The sequence below is a fragment of the Dasypus novemcinctus genome, chromosome 1 (genome assembly GCF_030445035.2).
Source record: "Dasypus novemcinctus isolate mDasNov1 chromosome 1, mDasNov1.1.hap2, whole genome shotgun sequence".
NCBI classification, from domain to species: domain Eukaryota; kingdom Metazoa; phylum Chordata; class Mammalia; order Cingulata; family Dasypodidae; genus Dasypus; species Dasypus novemcinctus.
This window is the reverse complement of record NC_080673.1, coordinates 80050149-80070206: the sequence shown is the minus strand read 5'-3', so window position 1 is coordinate 80070206 and position 20058 is coordinate 80050149. Positions and strand designations below refer to the sequence as shown.

Here is a 20058-nt window from a genome sequence, read left to right as displayed (position 1 = left end):
GGTGTCAGTTAAACCTCTGCCTACCTGTCTTTATCTGCTTCTCCTCAGCAGCTTCATCTCAGTTGTTGAAAACTGTGAAGGCTGCTACTCAAACTGAGTTCATGGAAGTCTGGGGACCCAGGGAAAGTTTTTACAGCTTCCTATGGATATCTGAGGCAGACTGGCTAATAAAGTCAGTTCCTAGGAAGATGTGTTCTTCCCTAGAGTCCGGAATCACCAGAGGGTGTTTTTTATTGACTCTACCAGCTTTCCTTGAAATAAGACCAAGTTTCTAGATTTTGCCTCTGAGTAATTTCCCTGAGGTTATTGTAATTGACCAGTTTGGTGATGTACTTCCTCATCCTTTTGAGCAGACGTTGACCACATGGTCTGTGGCCCTCAGATCTACCTGCCCCTTCCTTCCCTCTTACACAGGAGGTTTGACTGGAATTCAGGGTCCCATGCAGAGGCCACTCTTGGCTGTCCTCTAATTGGTACTGCAGCCACATAGTGTGGCAAGAAAAGACTAGCCTCTTCCTTTTTAGACTATTAGTAGGCAGGTTGTCCTATACCTTAAAAGGCACCCCAATGGGGAGTCTGCCAGAATGCTGGAGAAGCCACCCATCTATCCTAAGGGAGGATAAACATGTTTGTCAGTCTTAGTGGTGTTCTACTCCTAGACCTGACTGAAGAGACGTTGCTCTCCACCCCCATGTCCCAGGATTTGGGAGCCCTGCTTGCCATCCCAATGTTCTGGGAGGTCACGAGCCATGCTCGCTGAGCGTCTCCAGGGCCTTAGAGGTCTTGAGACACATCTAGGTCCTATTCCCAGACTGAAGCTACCAAGCAGGACTTCCTCCCTAGAAAAGGAACTAGCTAGGGACTCTTCTGTCAGCATACTTCTGCAGAGGTTTTCAAACTGGCCATGAGAGAGAGTTCATTTTATAGCCACTGCCAGCGGCTGAATTTTGCAGTTAAAGCAGCCCTTAAGAGGCACATTAAGAAGCTACAAAATGATTGTTCTGAGGCTTAGAGGTGAAAAATCTCAGGGCCCTGGAGGTAATGGGTTAACAGGAATTTCAGGGCCTCCAGGGGACTGAGGAAGGAACAAACCTCTAGTCACACCAAGGGTGGGAGTCTGGGGTTCTTGCTAATAAAACAAAAGGATTCAGGCAGTCTCTAACTGAAAAGCCTAGACTCACTGGTCCTCATCGGGTGTCCGGGAGGGTTGCTTGCCACTTTGTCTCCTGACTTGGCTCACAGATATGTTAGCAGAATGCTTTGCGTTCTGGGTTTCTAGGTTTTTAGCTATGTTGCATAAAAGAATTTAAGGACACACCATAGGGTAGGCAAGGGAGTAAAGAGTTTAATAAGAAACAAGGGAAAAATGGTACACACCCGAGACATGGGTACAGCCATGCTACAGGGTGAGATGTGTGCAGGGAGCCCCGGGGTGGGCCTTTCTAAGGCCTTTCCTCCTCTCCCTTCCCCTCATCAAGCAGGGACCCCAGCTATCTGCTGTCCTGATTGGTTGCCTTTCTACCTTCACCTGTCAGCTTTCAGGGAACCAGTGGGGATGGCCTGTCTGTTTGCAGTTATCTGGGACTTCTTTTGAGCCCAGGAGATTGAATTGGGACCTTGTGACCAGAGTCTTTGGCAGGCTTTTCGTAAAGGTTCTAGCTCTGTTCTCAACCAGCTGCCTCCCCTCAGGGGTTTCCAGGCAAGGTCTCCTGGCTGTGTTCTGAGCAGCGACCTTCCCTGATGCCAATACTAACCTGCCTCACCAGCAACCAAATGGAAAGAGGTCCGAGAAAAACACCTGGCATGTCTTGTTACATTATCAAATGAAATATTATCAATCAAAATCACTCTAAATATTAAGAATAATTAAAAAGTTTCTTTCCCAAACATGATTAATAAGCACAAACATAATCTGCTTGAAGACAACTGATCACAATTTCATGTTGGAATGAGTCAATCTGAATTTTTTGGAGTTTAAAAAATATTACATACCTAATAGAATATCCATACTATCCATAATGGAATACTCTGCAGTCATTAAAAAGACAGAGGCAACTTTAAATGTAACTGATAAGAAAAGAGTTCTTGAAAAATATTTTGAAAAACCAAGGTTCAATACAGTAATAAGAACACTCTACCATTTGTATAAAGTCTATACAACTCTAGATATTGTGCTTTTAACTTAGAGTTAGGAAACTGAGTCATAGAGTGGTTAAGTAATTTTCCCAAGGTCACGTAGTTATTAAATAGATATATACTCTCTGAAAGTATTTACCATGAACTGATATGAATGGGTAGCTGTGGAGAAGAGGATTTAGGAATTGTATGATGGGAATGGAAAGGAAGTTACTATTTACTGTATTGCTTTTATACCTTTTGGATTTTATGGCATATTTATGTGTTTGATATCTAATTAAATAAATAAACATGTAAGTAATTTTTAAAAAACTTGCTTTACTTAACTAAGAATGGAAAAGTTTTGTACAATTTCAAATGCTTTTAAAGTTTACTTGGTAATATGGACATGAGGTATTTTGTGTGCATTTATTGGGTATCTTCTAGAGTTTAATAAGCATGTTGTGGTAAGAGTTCTACCTATATACCACTAATATTAATATCATTTTCATATGCCCATAATAACATAAATGATAATTTCAGTTTTTAGATAAGGGTAGTATTGCATTATTGGAATAAGTGAATTTCTGTTTGTCTCTGTGGAATTATAGGGTCATGGGACTTGACCCTAAAACATTCCATATCACAATTACACATGATTTGGGGTCTCAATCTGAGAATTTTTGTAGGGTAAGGGTAATCTTAATGGAGGAAGTTCTGAAGGCTTTATTCTCCTAAATTTCTTAGATCAACATATGACATACACCCTTACTGTAAATGTTTTAAATATGAACAACTGGGAACCTTGTGATTATCGTATAAAATTGTTTTATGATTGAATGAGTTATTGTCCTTATGGTAACCTCAAAAAGTGAAACAAAACTCTGTTATAAATTCCTGCCTTATAGAAAAGCTTTGCTACCTTGGCAGAGATAAATGATGTGAGAACTTTCTCTTTATGTGCAGAGCTTTACCTCATCTCTCTAGCAAGGTTAAAACAGTAGCACCACTAAATTTCAAAATGTGGAACCCCCAAAAGCTTAAGAAACTACAAGATTGTCCACAACCACTTCCTAAATATATTCTAATTTTAGGGAGATCATCTTGAATTGTTTGATGTCCTTTAAAGGAAATAAAATAGAATTACCTTAAAGATAAGGAATAACTTGGGCAAGGATCAAGGATATATAGAGTAGGTAGTATCTGGGGCAGGAAAGGAAATTATGGAAAAAAACCATAGTAGTAAAACCAAAATAACCCAAATTCACCCAAAAAACTCAAGCTAACTCTCCTGGCAAACTGAATTATTCTGTCCAGTGCTTAATGCTAGAGAATGACTCTAGCCAGTCCATCTCCTTCCTCCTCCTTGTCTTTAGCAGACTGTTTCTCTTTCCTTACTTGGGCACTTCCCATCACTAGTAAAGGTATCCTCTTTCTAAGTCAAAGACAGAGCACAGGAAGAAACTGAGGCAGAACTCAAAGGGGTCTAGCTGTCTATGTACGATATGAAATTTTCTACAAAAGTGTAGTCAGTGTTGTCTTAAGCCACTGTTTTCAGTAGGAAGAGATATAAAATTAATACTCTGAAATCTGTTAAAAAATAGAGATTGTTATGTTTAGTTGAATTGCACTGTGTTCCTTTCTAAATGAATTTTTTTCCTATTAAAAATTCTATCCACTTTACTCAGTCTTAAAGAGAAAGAGAAAAGCAACACCATCATTATAGTGACTTTTTTCTAGGAGAGGGTATATTAGTCAGGGTTCTCTAGAGAAACAGAATCAACAAGAGATATCTGTCAATAGTCTGCAGTTCTATAAATCTCTCACACAGCTGTGGGGATGCGCAAGTCCAGGTTCTGCAGGCAGGTCACAACCAGGGGCTGCAATGAAAGTACAATGCAGATTCTTGATGAGTTCTGGGAGATGTTGGCTGTCCAGAGATGAGCTGGGAAATTCTCTCTCAGTGCTGGAATCACTTCCCCTTTTAAGGGATTCAGCTGATTGGATTAAGCGTCACTCACTGCTGATGGCAGTCTCCCTGATTGATGTAATTATAACCGGCTATCTATAATTTACCACTGCAGTAAAGTCAATGGTGACTAAAGTCCATAAATGCCCTTGTATTACAGTTAGCCCAGGGCTTGCTTGACCAAACAACTGGGCACAATTACCTGGCCGAGTTGACACAGTAGCCTAACCATCACAGAGGGTTTCATCATGTTTGATTTCTCTTAATTTTTTGAGGGGTTTATGTGTTTTTATGAGAAAGATAAAAGTCTTAGATCCCTTTTAGTCATCAATCAGCATATTCTAGGGACTTTGCTAAGTACTTTTCATATACCTTCTCATTGAGTCCCAGGAGTTAGAGAATATGTTCCATAGATAAGAAAATGAAATCTTAGAGGATACCAAAGTCACAAAGCCACTTAAGGATCAAAAAAACCAAAATCTTTAACCTAGGATAAAAGCCAAGATTTATGCTTAGGAAAAACTGATTTGTTTATTATTTCTTTGGCAATTCTTTTTTAGGGAAGCTGAATAGCAAGAAGGTTCGTTCTCTTTTCTATAGGATTTTAGGTTCATATGTTTTCCCAAATCACTGAGAACCAATACTATTTGTAAATGTGTAATTAATTCATAGAATTAATGTACAATTTGAAGAGCAATATTTTATTAAATTGGTAAATGCTATCCTATTTCTAAATTCTACATTTGATTGGAAAGCCAGTTAAAGACCCTAAATTTGGGGACATTTATACAGTTAGAATTCTTATTCTTTGGAAACCTCTCAATGACTGGGGACAAGTTACTTCACCTCCCCATAGAGCAATTTCCTTATCTGTTAAATGGGATTGGCAGTGGCTCTTACCTCATAGAGTTGATGTAAGAATTAAATAAGATGATGCTTATAAAGCTTAGCATGACACTTGATATGATAGTCTCAATTTTTGTTTTGTTTTTTGTTTTTGTTTTTTGTGATACCGGGGCCAGAGATTGAACTTAGGACCTTATATATGGGAAGCTGGCACTCAATCACTGAGCCACATCAGCTTCCCCTAGATGTTTTTTTGTTGTTGTTGTTCTTTTGTTTTTGTTTCTAGGAGGCCGAAACTGAATCCAGGACCTCCCAAGAAGTGGGAAGCAGATGCTCAACTGCTTGAGTCACATCTGCTCCTCCTTGGTTTTTAATATATTAATAATATCAGATATTTCTTACTCTGTAGAGATAAAATCCTGCAAGGACATGAGTTATTTAAATAGATACATAATACAAATAGATAATAGTTTGTAATAAGTATCAAAAATTTCAGCATAGTTTTGTAGCAACATAAGAAATGGCCTAGAGAATTGAAGAACTAGATTTCTAGCCCTTCTGTCTTCTACCACTTCTAACAAAGGTGGGTAAAGTGGGGAAGTGAAGCAGCAAGAGACCAGGATGGTCCAGCTATGGGAAACTAAATTTCATTGCTTTTTATCATAATGTTTAAAGTAATAAGTAACAGACATTTGTTCTCAATATAATTAATTCTGATGTAAAACATCCCTAAAATAGAAATAAAGAAAATCAGATAAAACAGCACTATAAAGAAAAAAAGGAAAGGAATAAAATCATGCCTACTATGAATAGAAATAAATCTGTCAGTGGGAAGACCTCATTTGTTCTACTTCTTCACGATTCAATGGATGAATATTTTAATCACGAATTTCATCATGTTATTCAGGAAAAGACAACAAATGCCTGAAACGTCTTTCCAAAGAACCCCGAGATTTGTTGCTCTGTTCTGATCAAAATACAGTTAGGGCAAAGGACAACTGGAAATATGAATAAAGGAGAGATGGAGTGAAGATGCAGGAAAAGAGAGGAGTTATGTGATGGGAAAAGATAATAAAAGCAGTAGGATGGGTGACTTTTCATAAATTAGGATATTTCAGCCTACTTTACCCACACTCACATGGAAGGAAGGGGGACATCAGGAATGAAGTGATTACTGGAAGCCCCAAAGAAACTTCTACCACTTCTCAGTGGGGGAAAGTAAAACCGCAATAAGTAACTGACTGTAATCTTAATTAATATGGTGACTTGAGGAAATACACAATGTTAAGCAACAGAAGAATACTTTGTTCATAAATAGAGATGTTTAGTTGTGGGGAAACCTAAAGACATCATTTTCATGTCAACCAGACAATGTCTCTAAGAGTCACCAGCCACACCTACCAAATGCTTCTTTACCAGGCCTTTCTTCTCTACCACTCGAAAGGTAGCAGGAACCCAATACTCTTCCATGTTTGGGGTCATTAAAGGTCCTAAACCCCTGACTCCGTCTTCCTATTCCATTGTATTCTGCTCTAGAATACTTCCCTGAGCTGTAAGATAGCCACTCTGAAGCCCCGAGAATGCTTGATGTCGGAGACTCAATAGTTAGACCAAAGTGTTAGTATAATGGATTGGTAGGTTCCTGAGCAGAATACCCCTACAGCTACTTAACACTCAAGTGAGATAACCCCACTGTTCTTGTAGGTGTGCAGGTGTAGTGAAAAAAAATTCAAGGAGCCATGAGAGAAATACAAGGAGAACAGAAGTTTTTAAAAACAAGAAAGGAAAGGGGAGTCATAGAACACCCAATATGTGTTAGGACTGTGGAGATGTTTCCTCCCAAAGAGAATAAAATAGATATTGCTGTTCTTCTTTTTATCTCTGTGGAAATAGGTCTTATGTGACTTGTCCACAATCACTCAGTTCAAAGATGCTGGAACCTACAAATAAACTAAAACTTTCTGACTTGACGGCTATACTTGTCTCACTATACTATGGAGACATGATTGTATAATGAAAAGGAAGTAATAAGGAAAATAAAACAGACTAGATTTAAAGATGCTCCTTTATATAAGAAAAAGGTTTCTTCATATCATTAGAATAACTAAGCAGATGAAAGTTAAATCCAAGGCTGTCCTTGTTGAAAGCCTATGAGGTTCCACTCATTCTAAGTCACTCAATCTTTGTTCTTCCTGTATAAATTAGAATGACCATGAGACCTCATACTATACTTTTATCTTTGGTAAATCTCTTCCATTGGCCAATAAATCATAGGATCTGATTCTTTTCCTGCCAACCAGCTCTGCCTGCTTTCTCTTGGGCAAGTCAGTGAAAGAATAGTGGTACTAGGCACTGGGTGCAGTTGGCTGTGCCAGGGCAAAGGTTTATACACCATCTTCAGAGTGCAGGGCCATATTGAAACCAGGCACATCAGAGCAGCCTTTGGAATGAACTGAGAAGAGATTGTCTCCACACAGAGGACATTTTGTCTGAAGACTCCACTACTCTAGGAGCTTATTGGATTCAACATGTGGCTGAAATTTAAGTGTGGTTACATTATTTTGTGATGATTGATATCTGATGATGTACCGAGACCATAATGAGGCACCTTTTACTGCTCTCAGTCCATGCTTTAGTAAAAAGGCTGTGCCTAGGAAAGTATAAAGAGAGCCTGAGGGAAGCAGATGTGGTTTAACCAGTTGGGTACCTGCCTACCACATGGGAGGTCCCAGGTTCGGGTTCCAGTGCCTCCTAAAGAAGATAAGCAGACACTCACACCTGCTACAAGAGCTAGACACTGCATCAGCTGTAACCAGAGCTAAACACTCATACCCACCACCACGAGAGCTAGATGCTGCACACTACAGCAATGAGCAGGCACCTAAATGAGCAGATCCCACAAGCCAGCAGACATAACAGCCCACAGGGAGCAGATGTGGCTCAGGCCATTGGGCACTTGCCTCTCGTGTGAGAGGTCCTGGGTTCTGTTCCTAGTGCCTCTTGGAGAAGGTGAGCAAACAATGAGCAGACAGATGAGAGAACCATCTGGTGGGAGGGGGAAATTAAGTTTTAAAAATAAAGTAACAAAAAACCTTCACAAAAAGAGAGAGACTGATACTTCCCTCAAATGAGTTAAGTGAACTATGAAATTTCCTACACTCAACTAAACTTCAGTTAGGGGAAAGTGGGAGAAATAAAACAAGCTCAGATATGAAAAATTAGAGGTGCAAAACTCAGGCTGACTCCCAAGGAAATGGGATTTCCCTGATGGATAGCACACGAGTCTGCTTCCAAGAACTTGAGAGAAAGGCCAAGCATGAGGGAGCAGCTTGACTTGTTTTACTGTGACTTCACCATTTGTCCCCTTTTTTTCTCCATTGCTTCAATCCTTTCTCCTTTCAGTTTTCCCAATAACAAATACCACATTATCTTTTTCCTTCATCTATGGATGCATGCCTTAGTTTTCTCCAATTACTAAGTAGCTCTTCTTAGACATAAAGAGAAACACAAAAAATGGAGTTTTTTCTATGTCTAGATATAAAACCCATGTCAAAATAATCTGCTACTTGGGGCACCAGTACACATTTCATTATTCATATTCCCTCAGTTTCATTTCTATTTATCAGCCATTCTCTCAAAGCTACATTTTTGTTTGAATGATCCAGAAAAGCATAACTGTTCAACTTGACAGTTTTACAAAGATGCTAAAAGTTAATAGTTCCAATGTTCTCGGAAATGGTTGTGTATTTCCATTTTGCAATGATTTTATATTCATGTCTCAATTTGAACAACTTTTTAGAAAAATTTTATCACTGCCTCTGTTTTCATGAAAGTAACAGATTTTCCAAAGCTATATTTATGTTCATAGCGTTATATGTATAATGATTTATATGGTGTCTTTTAAGTACTTATATAAGAATACATAATAGATAGATGATAGATAGATAGAGATGGATGGATAGATAGATAGATAGAAAGATAAAGATAGATTGACTGACCAACCATGAGTATACTAGAATTAGTTGAATAATCTTTTTTTTCTACCTTAAAGGAACTGAAGAGGAAGATGAAGGGGATGACCATCTGTTGGGGTCTGTGGATGATTTCTGGTGGTTTCCTCACATGTGGAGCCACATGCAGCCCCACCTCTTCCATAATGAGTCATCTTTGGTGGAACAGATGATTCTCAACAAAAAGTTTGCCTTAGTAAGTAACTCACCTTAACTATTTCTTTTAACAGGGGTACACTGACTTTTTATATCAAGAACTTCCTAAAGATTTTTTGCATATTGGTACTTTGTAAGCAGGCTTTGTGGTCATTAAAGTATCTTGGTAGTGCAGTCTTTCAATATATTGAAATCTTTCTGGCTTTTGAGTCTATATTGTGTGCTCATCACCAAGCTTGATGAACTAAGCTGTACAATTTAAGAAGTACTTCATAAGACAGTCATAAGACTCAGTTACATGGCATGGCTCTTGTCCTGAAGAAGCTTCCTGCAGCACTGCAGACACAGTAGATGAACATAAAACAAATATCCAGAAACACTAGATATTCTATGGTGCAGTGCCAAAATAAACAGTACAGACACAAAACCCACACTTCAGAGGCATACTTGTCACTGGAGTGGCCAGAACAATGTTTGTTTGTGGAAGTAGGATTTTATGTAATCTATGATAGCTATGGCTTCAGTCATTTATGGTACCAAAGGTAGTAGATATTACTACTCAAGAAAAAAATTTAAATGTAGTATATCTTTACTAACATGTATTTTATATATTTGAAAACCTCAAAGCTGATTTTGCAATATTTGTGGATTATCTATGTTGACATTAAGGCCAAAATAGTCAAGTCACTTTTCTAGGCCAATCCTAGGCTTAGCTCAGCATGGGAAATAAAATTAAAATGCAGTACACTTACTAATTTAGTTATAATTTGGAAAAACCCTAAAATACAGTTGTTTCACCAAAGAAAACTTCACTCCAGTTGCATTCCTCCAGAAATGACTATTTGAAGTACAATAATGTTCAATTTAGAGATTTCCCCAACATACCATTACTTTTCCCAACATAACAGTTCTTAAATCCTGAAAATGTACTATTTCTTCACATACCTACCCTTAACATGTTTTATTCTTAAAAAAAAAAAAAAAAAAGCATGGAGATATTGTTCTTTTAAGTCTGTAGGACCAAGAGCAAGTATTACATAGTTCTTGGCTGGCTAGCTGGCCAGTTAACTGTCAGCTCTCTTGGCTAATCTTAAGTTTAGAGATAACCAATGTCATTAAGTAGAATGACATTCTACATAAATTGCTAGAGCTGAGATATTTGGTGCTTTATTGAAACTTATTTTAAAAAGTTAGAATTCATAAACTTTTTCAGCTTTATTGTGTTTTCTTGGGAATTTACCCAAGGAAACTAACCACTATATGTTTAGCATCAGGAGCATCATCTATTCCCTAAAGTACACACAGCTTCAGATGCACCTTTTCCATGCATTGATGTTTTGTCAAGAAAACAAAAATAATGCCCATCCATGCTGATATCATGAAAATGTCTTGATAATATTTCAAAGCCCTGTGAGATAGAGAGCCATTTTTCCCAAAAAATAAATAAGAATAGTAAACAGCATGTAAAATAGGATAAACATTGCTACTATGTGTAATAGAGAGCACTAAATCCTATCAAGATACAGCAAACATTCCTTCAGTCACCTTCATAAGGCTGAGACCACTGATATTGGCCATGTCAATCAGTAAGGGAAGATGCAGAGGAAAAAGTTTTTAGTTTCTTCTTAAATATGTGGTGAAAGAACAGAATTTTTAAAAGAAAAAAAATCAGTGACTAAAAAGAGTAAAAGAAAGTATAATTTGAAAAACTAAGAAGTAGAGAGGAAAAAAAATTCAGGGTAGCCATTAAAAAGTATATTGAGCAGGTTGATATAAAAGGTGACATTCATCATTATATCCCCTGAAACTATAGCAGTACCTTGAATAACAAGATTCAATAAAAAAGTGATTGAATGAGTACCAATTTTATGTTTATATTTGAAACAATTGTAGATACTCGAATATATAGAGAGTAAGGACAGACTTATACAAGGCCTACATACATTTTTTTTACAATTCAGGGGGCCATTCATCATCTCCCCAGGTAATGACAGCCCTTTATTCTCTTATGTTTGAAATACTGTTTTGCTCAGCTCTACCCCTTCTGCTAAGGGAATGAAGAAGAAGGAGGGTTTTATCGTACTGAGCATACAAGTAACACACCAATTTTGGGGAAGTTCTCGGAATGAGACTTTCCCACAGATCCAGTACAGACCATTTGGGGCAGTAAAGGGGCCCTTTGAGGTGGAGTTCCATACTGCAATTAATTTGGGGAAGGTACGGTTAATGAGAATGAAGTTAATTCATTCCATGTTCCACAAGGCTCTGTTGTATTGGCGGTGTGATTTTGGAATCTTCCCCCCTGTACATGTTAGGTTTCCAACAGATATGGAAGAGTTTAGGCATACCCTTGAATTGCAATATTTTCCTGTGACAGAAGTTTGTAAGGGCCACATACCATCTCGGGAAATGGCCAGGAGGCCAGTTTAATTATATGGTTGGCTGTAATTGTACTCTCTAGTTTCCTAGGGCCATTGGTCTCTCATGTTAGTACCTTGACATATGTAACATGAGGAGATATTTAAGGTGCCCCTACTACCTCATCTAGGTTTATAAAGAGGTTTTTCACTACTTGCAGAATGGAAAACAGTTTTTCCATTTCTTCCTAGAAGGAGTGAAACACAAAGTGGGCTTTACTTGCGAGTGGCTGTTCCCAACACCCCACCCAAATGTAGACTCCTGAGTCTACTCCTTTACCATCAATGCAGAGGCCCATTTGGACCCCTTTAATCTGCCAGGATTCAGGGTTAAGGATGGTGAGGTTAAGGGGTTACATTGACTGTGTGAACAGTTAGTCGGGGCTGCTCCTTTGGTGAGGATGGCTGTTTGTCTAGTTGTGTCTGTGTCCCAGGTGGCCCAGGTGACACAGGACCAGTAGCAGCAGTAGTGTGCACCTAGCTACTTGCAACAGTAGTTGCTCCCCCCCCCCCCGCCCCCCCGCCCGCCTTGGGCTGCGCTTTTAGTTTCTGGAGCACACAAATACTTATCGTTGTGAGTATATTCTTGCTCCCAGCCGAGCCCTCCACAGTCAGCATTCCATGGTATCCCGGAGTCTTTGACCTGAGATGCGTCAAATAGGAGAGACACTCGGTTCCGACTAGTGACTGGGGTGGAGTTAAGTAGCTCCCTGTCTTGATTAGACACTCTTATTTCCCATTGACGGCAGACTGCTGGGGGTTGGGGTCAAAGCAGGTTATTTGGCCAGATACCTTATAGATACTATGGGAGATTCCCTGAAAGTAGCAGGTGGTTATATTGCCCTTGCAGGTATAATGGCTATGATATACTAATGTAGTATTGACGTGGGCCCCTGTCTGCATGTTGGATACATGGCCCACACTCTGGCATCCCCCTGGAACCAAGGGAGGATTAGGGCTAGAATTAGGGAAAATAACCGAAGGGACGTTGTGACTGGGATTAAACTAGATTCCTACTCTCCAGCTGTGTGTAGAATAGTCAGCTTCCGAGGTGTGACTGGAACAGGGCTTGGCATTTTGTTTTTTTGCAAAATGAGTTTGGTTGAGTTATAAGTACCTGGAATACAGGTCCAGGACACTGGGGCATCTTGTTTGACCCACTATGGTGTATCCACGGGGTGATTTCAGCTATTTTAACTGCAGTGGGAGTGGATAAAAGGACTAGATAGAGTCCTTGCCATTGAGGGGTTAGTGGAGCTGACTTCCAGTCCTAGACCCAGAGTGCATCTCTGGGTCGGTACGGGTGTATAGAGCTGCTTAGGCTAATGCGGGCCCTTTCTTTGACCCAGTGATACAGGTTTTGTAGGGTTTTTCCTAAGGTGATCATTTGCTGAGCCATTGATAAGTTTCCTCTTTCTCTGAGGTCCCCTTCTATATTTTGGATTGGGTGGGGGGTGCTCCCAAAGAGGATTTCATAAGGGTTAGGCTTAGCTTCCAGCTTGGGCTGGCTCGAACTTGGAGGAATGCACTCAGGAGCACTTGCTCTTGCACCCATGTTAGCCCAGTTTCTTGGCAATTTTTGGCAATATGAGTCTTTATCGTATGGTTCATTTGCTCTACTTTCCCCAAACTTTGAGGATGGTAAGTGGTGTGCAGTTTCCATCGGATATGCAGTGCTTTGACAATCGTTTGAGTGATTTCAGAAATGAAGGTGGGTCTGTTGTCAGAGCAAATTGAGAGGGGTAGCCCATATCAAGGAATTATTTCCCTGAGCAGAACTTTGGTCACTTCTTCCGCCTTTTCTGTCTGAGTGGGGAAGGCTTCCACCCAGCTGGAAAAGGTGCAAACAAGGATTCGAAGGTATTTGTAGCCTCTGGATCATGGTATTTAGGTGAAATCAACTACTAGATCTTTGAAAGGCATGTTGACGATTTGTTATACTCCTGGGGCTCCCATGGGTCCTTGGCGAGGGTTATTTTTTGCACGTATCACGCACTGCTGACATATGGCATGGGTGAGAGCAGCTCGACTTGGAATGTAGAAGAAATTTTCTAACATTTCCTTAAGATGGGGTTTTTCCAAGTGTGTGTTTTCATGGTAGTTCTTTACTACAGTTGCGGCTAATATTTGAGGCCTGACTATTCTGTGATCAGGCAATGTCCACCACCCATTTGCTCCTCGTGTCCCTCTCTCATAGAGTATCCATTCTTTCTCTGCTTGAGTATATTGCAGCTTCCGGTGATTCAGAGGCTGGGGGACAAGAACAGGCTGCATATACTTGAGTTTCTGATAATTAAAAGGATGGAGAATGAGGGCCACGACCAGGTTCTCAGATGGGCATCCCTCCTGTGTGGCTATTTTTGTTTCAGCATCTGACCTCCAATTTCCTTGAGCGACAGCTGTGTCTTGTCTGGTGTCCCTTGCACTGTCTCCCCCCTTTGTGGCTTCATACAAAGGGTGCATGAGGACCCCAAAATTGGGTATTCAGATGCGGCAGACCCAGCCCCTCGAGGAATTCTCACAACTTTCGGCAAGTGCTGGGCTCAGGGAGGCTACAGATTGCTTCTTTTCTTTCAGGTCCTAATTCACAGAGCCCCTGTGCTATTTTATAACCTAGATACTTGACCTGAGGTAGGCAGATTTAGGCTTTCTTTTTAGATATCTGATAACCCTTTTGTTGCAGATGTTTTAAGAGGGCATGGGTTCCACTAGCACAGTCTTGGTATGTGAGATTTCCAAGGATGAGGTCATCTACATATTGGATGAGGAAACATTTATGGCTTTTTGGTTTAAAGGATTTAAGATCACTGACCAGGGCTTGTCCAAAAATAGTGCATGCATTTTTGAATACCTGAGGAAGCCGTGTCCAAGTGAGTGTTGCTTTACTCTGGAGCTTGGATTGTCCCATGTAAAGGCTCGGATCAGTTGACTCCAGGGTGCTATTCGAATGCAGAAGAAGGTGTCTTTGAGATCCAGGCATGAAAAGTAGACTGCCAATGAGAGTATCAAGCTGAGAAGAGTGTAAGGGTTGGGGACCGCCGGGTGTAGGGTCACTACTGCTGAGTTGACAGCTCACAAGTCCTGGACCAGGCAGTAATCCCTATCGGCCTTTTTAACTGGGAAGAGTGGGGTATTCATGGAGACTGACATAGCTTTAGTATGCCTTCATTCAGGAATCTCTGAATATGTAACTGGATTCTTTCTTGTGCTTCACATGGAATGGGATATTGCTTTATGCTTACTGGGCTGGCTGTGGGTTTTATCTCAACAAAAATTGGGGGAATGGTGTGTGCCATCTCCATTGGGTTGCCCTCTGCCCAAACTTCAGGTATATCTTTAAAGGGGAGCTGTAGAGCTGTAGATTAGCAAGCTTCACTGAGGCAGAACAGTCTCCATTCTTTCTGCATTGAGAGAGTTAACGCCATGTTGGAGGCTTTGGTGGTCTGAACGTTAGCATGGATTGGCCCATGGCATTAAAGGTAATCTGAGCTTGTAGTTTAGACAGCAGGTCCCGACCCAGAAGGGGGACTGGGCATTCCAAGTGATACAGGAACTCCTGAGTGACTTCTTTACCCCCAGTGTTACAGGCCCTGGCTTGGAGGAAGGGCCTCTGGGTGCTTTTACCAGTTGTTCCTAAGATAGTGGCTTTTCTTTTTGATAATGGCCTGACTGGCCTGGTTATTACAGAGGGTTGAGCCCCAGTGTCAACCATCATATGTATGATGCAGCCCCCAATTTGGACTCTGACCATAGGATTCTTGGGGCCAAGAGAATAGGAGCCCGGTCTGTCCTAATAATCCTCACCAGAGCCCTCTATTCCCGCCAGTCCAATGAGCTGATTTGCAGGTTTTCCTTCTGAATTTTTACAAACCCAGGTTTAGTTCGTGATACTCTGCTTGCTCTCCTGGCTAATGCTTAGGCTGTTTTCTTGGAGACGACGGGGTCAAGTGGCCTGTTGGGGCACTCCTGCTTCCAGTGCCCTCCTCCTTGCAGTGCATGTGCACTGATTTCGCCCTAGGGGTGGGTCCCCCCTCCTTGGGGCAGGGGTGTCCCAGTTTACTTTCCTTGCCACAGAATTGCTTCTTTCGACTATTGCTGCTGCAAGAAAGTCTGCTTTTTTTTTCATTTTCCAGTTTTCCTCTCTCCTGGTTCCTACATTGCAGTTGACATAAACCTTGGTGGCTACCTCCATAAGCTGGGAAATAGTCATACCAACGAACCCATCTAACTTCTGTAGCTTTCTTCAGGTGTCAGCCTGTGATTGGGCAATGAATGCTGCATTGACCATTGTTTGGCTTTTGGGAGCATCCAGGTTAAAGGGCATGTATACATGAAATGCCTCACATAGTCACTCATAGAACTGAACCAGTCTTTCATCGAGAGTTTGTAGGACTTGGTTGGTCTTTGCCATGTTTACTGCCTTTCAGCTCCCAGCCCTGAACCATTCAACTAGGGCCCTGTGGAAAGTTTCTAGTTGGTTGAGCCTGGTCATGTCATTGGGATCCCATTAGGGGTCCTCATCTGGGAACTGGGTGTGGGCATATTGGTCACTGTCCAGGGTTACCTCAGGTGGGTGCTCTTTGAACCAGGTTAGAGCCCCTTGTGTGACTTGCATTCTCTCCTCAAAGTTGATTAAGGTCATAAGGAATTGTTCACATTCAGCTCATGTGGGTTTGTGGGCTTGTATGAATGACTGGAAGAGGTCTGTTATGGCCTGAGGCTTCTCTGAGTATAGTGGGGTGTGACTTTTCCAGTTAAAGAGGTTGGTGATTGTGAAGGATTGGTGCACAAACGTTTGGTTTCCTCCTTGGACCTGGCCATTGTTACTGTAATAAATTGGAGATTGGGCCTCAAAGAGAGGTAGCTGTAAGGCAGCCCTTCTACCTGCTCCCTCTGTCCCCAGGGATCCTCCTGGTCTGCATTGTCATCTTTCAGGGGCTTCTTCCTTACTGATGATTGGCACTTGTGCCTGGAGTATGACACTACACTGTCAGGATCCGAGATTGGTGGGGATAGCAGTTGCAGGGGTGAAGAGGCTGCATTACTTGGAGAAAGTGGCTGTGGAAATGGCAGGGCTGCATTATTTGGTGAAAGAGGCTGCGGGAGCAGCGGGACTGCACTGCTTGGAGAAATCAACAGTGGAAGCTGCTGTGGGAGCAGCAGCAGGAGTGCTGGGGCTGTGCTGCTTGGGGAAAGCAGCCGCAGAAACGGTGAGGCTATGCTGTTTGGGGAAAGTGGCTGTGGAAATGGCAAGGGTATACTGCTTGGGGAAAGCGGCTCTTCCCTACTCCTCAGCACTGGTGTGGTAGGAGCAACCAGTGGCAGGAGGTCATTTTCATCTGGCTCTTCTGGAATGGGTGGGTCAGAATTAGATTTTGATCTCACTTTCTCTGCACCCTTTGCAAGGTTCTTGTTTAGCCTGTTTGCCTGGGCAACACCTCTGGGTTTTTGTATCAGGCAAATCCTGGCTTCTTTAATTGCACATTTCCTCAACCTTTGACTCACAGTGTCCTGCCAGGCATCAGTGTGTGGGAACTGGTCAAGGTGTCCTGATTTTCTGGTTGCCACATTGTGGACTTTATGGATGATCCAGGAATCAAAGGTGCCCTCCTGGGGCCAGTCCACACTGAAAGTTGACCATTCTAATTCACAAAGCATTCTAAGCTTCCCTGGCTGAAACTTTGTGCTGTATACATCTCCATGGAATGCCTGGGGGAAGTTTATTAGCATGCTACCTAGCAGGGTACTGCTTTGTGTGTTCTCCATGTTTCCACCCTGCATCAGCACTGCACAACACTCACTCAGCCTTTTGTTTCATCAATCTCTGGCCACACCCCTTGCAGGAACTTACAGCACCTCTTAGCCTTAGCAGGTCGGTATAAACCCCTGACTCAGAAGAAGAGCCCCTTGACCAGATGAGGTCACCACAGAACCACAGATTGGGACTCCGTTTTCGCCCCACAGAAGTATGTCTCTGCATCTCACTCAGTCTCCACAGTCAAATGCACACAGCCACCCACTTTCCTTTCCTTTCTCGAACCTAGAGAAGACAGCTTCCTCCCTTCTCCTCAGGAGTACTAGGGTCTTCTTGGGAGCTGATCAGGCTCCCCTCCTAACTTTTCAGAGTTAGGCCTTTCCTGCACTATGCCCCCGGGAGTCTTACCCATCTGGCATGTGGTGCTCCTTGCTTATTCGCAGGGTCTCCTTCAAACCCTCCAGTGCTTCATGTTTCTTCTGGGAAGGCTCTGGTGGAGTCCACAACCTCTTTCTAGACTAAAGGGGTCCAGGGGCACCCTGAGCTGGCTTCACCTGGGCCTCTCTGGCCTTCTTGGAGGCGTCCGAGAGGGGCAACCAACTGTTGCCACCTTTGGCCTTCTCAGCGAACCTAGACGAACCCCCAGAAATGTTGTGGCAGCGGAAAGAAGTTGGTGTTGTGGTATTGAAGGCCAGGATGCAAGAAATCTTTGAGAAGGAAGATTTATTTTGACCGACCACGCCCGGCAGACTTCTGTCCAAAAAACCGAGCCTTGAGCAAGATTTCCAGGTCCTTTTTATACAGAGGATTTAGGCAGGGGGTCAAGCAGCATTTGTGGCACAGAAAGGACTTTCTTTGTTAGTTTCTTAGGGTTTAGGAGTTTGTTTGGATACCTGGTAAGCTTGAATTAATGTACTGCTCACATTCTGTCTAGATGTAAGCTCAAATATACATGCAGTCTACATCCTTCCTGAATATACAAAGCCTATAGAGTCTATATAACTCATTTGGCTTTCCAGAAACTAGGCAAACTTGGATACAAATTTATTTAAGTTTGAATACATGCACAAACCATATTAAAATTACACTTATTAGGACTGTTATTCCTAACCCTAGGTTGACAGTCTAAATTAAGGTCTCTGAGGCAGTAGAGAGCAGTAAGGAAGGACTTTCAGAAATAAGATATTCTTACTAATATTTGAACAAACACAGGAACAAGAAAAAAGCCTGAATCCAAGGCCAATGCCTTCCTAGCCATAACAATATGAAAATCAATAATATATAAAGAATTTGGGAACAGTGATGAGCACAAATCAAACACTCAGTAGATGGCAACTGTTGTTTTTATTATCAGTATATTTATTATCATAAGCCTCTTCCATCTTTAGTTTTTGCCTGGACTCCTGAGATGTTTGGGGTGATGGGTAAGAGGGATAAAAATCCCTGTGTTGAAAAGCTTATTTTGTATTGGACAAGATTTCGTTAATGTGAATTCTAAACACTTACTAAGTATGTATTGGCTCTTTTACTTCCCAGTAAGGCGTTAGAGTTACAAGGCTCCATTGCTGCTAAATTTAAAGATGTAATGAGAAAAGATCAAGTGTTTCAGTTTTTGTTTTTGTTTTTTAACATATACTTTATTATTTCCTTTCATTGTCATAACAACTCTGAATTGTAGGTATATTTATTCTCACTTTAGAGATGAGGAAATTAAACTCAGAGAAAGATATAACTTGCTCATGATTATAAATTCATTATTGGTGGAATTAAGACTAGAAATCCAGGTCTTCTAATACAGTCAGTTGTGTTTCTGATGACTCCTTGCTAGTCTCAACCAAATTCTCAGGTGTAAATCTTATTTTCTCATTACCCTGTAATCCAAGGGAATTCCTGTTAATCCTGGTAATACAAGGAAAATAAAGAACTAGAGGTGGAACTCACAGGACAAGTTTCCCCAAGAGAGGGAGAATTTCTAAAAAGTTGGGAAAGAAGATGAACTACTGAACCTGGAGAACTTTCCACATGACTATCAGTTATCATGTATTGATGGAGAAGGTACTATACAATAAACTATTCCCAAAGAAACTCTGCTTCAACTGTCAGCTCTCTAGATGAAACAAACCATTGTTTGAACTGTGCTGATATCCCATTTCTAAAGTGGGTTATTCTCCTACTTTTCCCCACCAGCTTGGAAGCTTTGGGTGTAAAAATGCACATTAGTGTTTACCAATGAAGGAATGAAAAGAACCATACAAAGAAACAATAGGCTACCTGGGGAACTATTGAGTTTTTGAACAAGATTAGAGGTCATGGATGCAATTCAACACTCAAATGGGTGATTGGGTTAGAGGACAATTAAAGTCTTTTCCATCTAAGAGACTAGAATATAAAACTCTTGTTAGGTCCTTTTTTATCCCCATCTACAGTCAAACACTGTTATTTTTATTGAATTTTATAGCAAACATGTCTGGTCTGTTATCCTTTTACACAATGTAGTCACTTCTGTCTCAAGGGATTTGATACCCATTTGAATTTATGTTTGAAAGCTCTAACAGATTATTATGGAAGGTAAAGGAAATCCTTAAGGAAATTTGCATTTATAATTACAGCCTTAAGGAAATGCAGCTTTAGCGGTTGATTAGAAAATATTTTTAGTTATCAAATATGGGCTAATTCAAGTATTAAACTGAAATTTTAATGGGATTTTTTTAAACGTACCAAATCTCAGGCAAGGATTAATAAGTTTAATATTAATGATTGACCTACAACACAGTTTGGAATATCCATTGT

The 20058-nt window shown here is 41.0% G+C and overlaps 1 protein-coding gene across 5 annotated transcripts in view; it reads left to right on the top strand.

The window, feature by feature from the left end:
• LOC101439444 (N-deacetylase and N-sulfotransferase 3) overlaps positions 1-20058 on the top strand; it is a 260119-nt gene that overhangs the window by 79517 nt on the left and 160544 nt on the right. For all 5 annotated transcript variants that reach the window (XM_058293492.2, XM_058293481.1, XM_058293511.1 and 2 more), the window contains one exon: positions 8982-9136. In XM_058293492.2, the coding sequence (XP_058149475.1) occupies positions 8982-9136 (155 nt within the window). The remainder of the gene's footprint in view (positions 1-8981; positions 9137-20058) is intronic.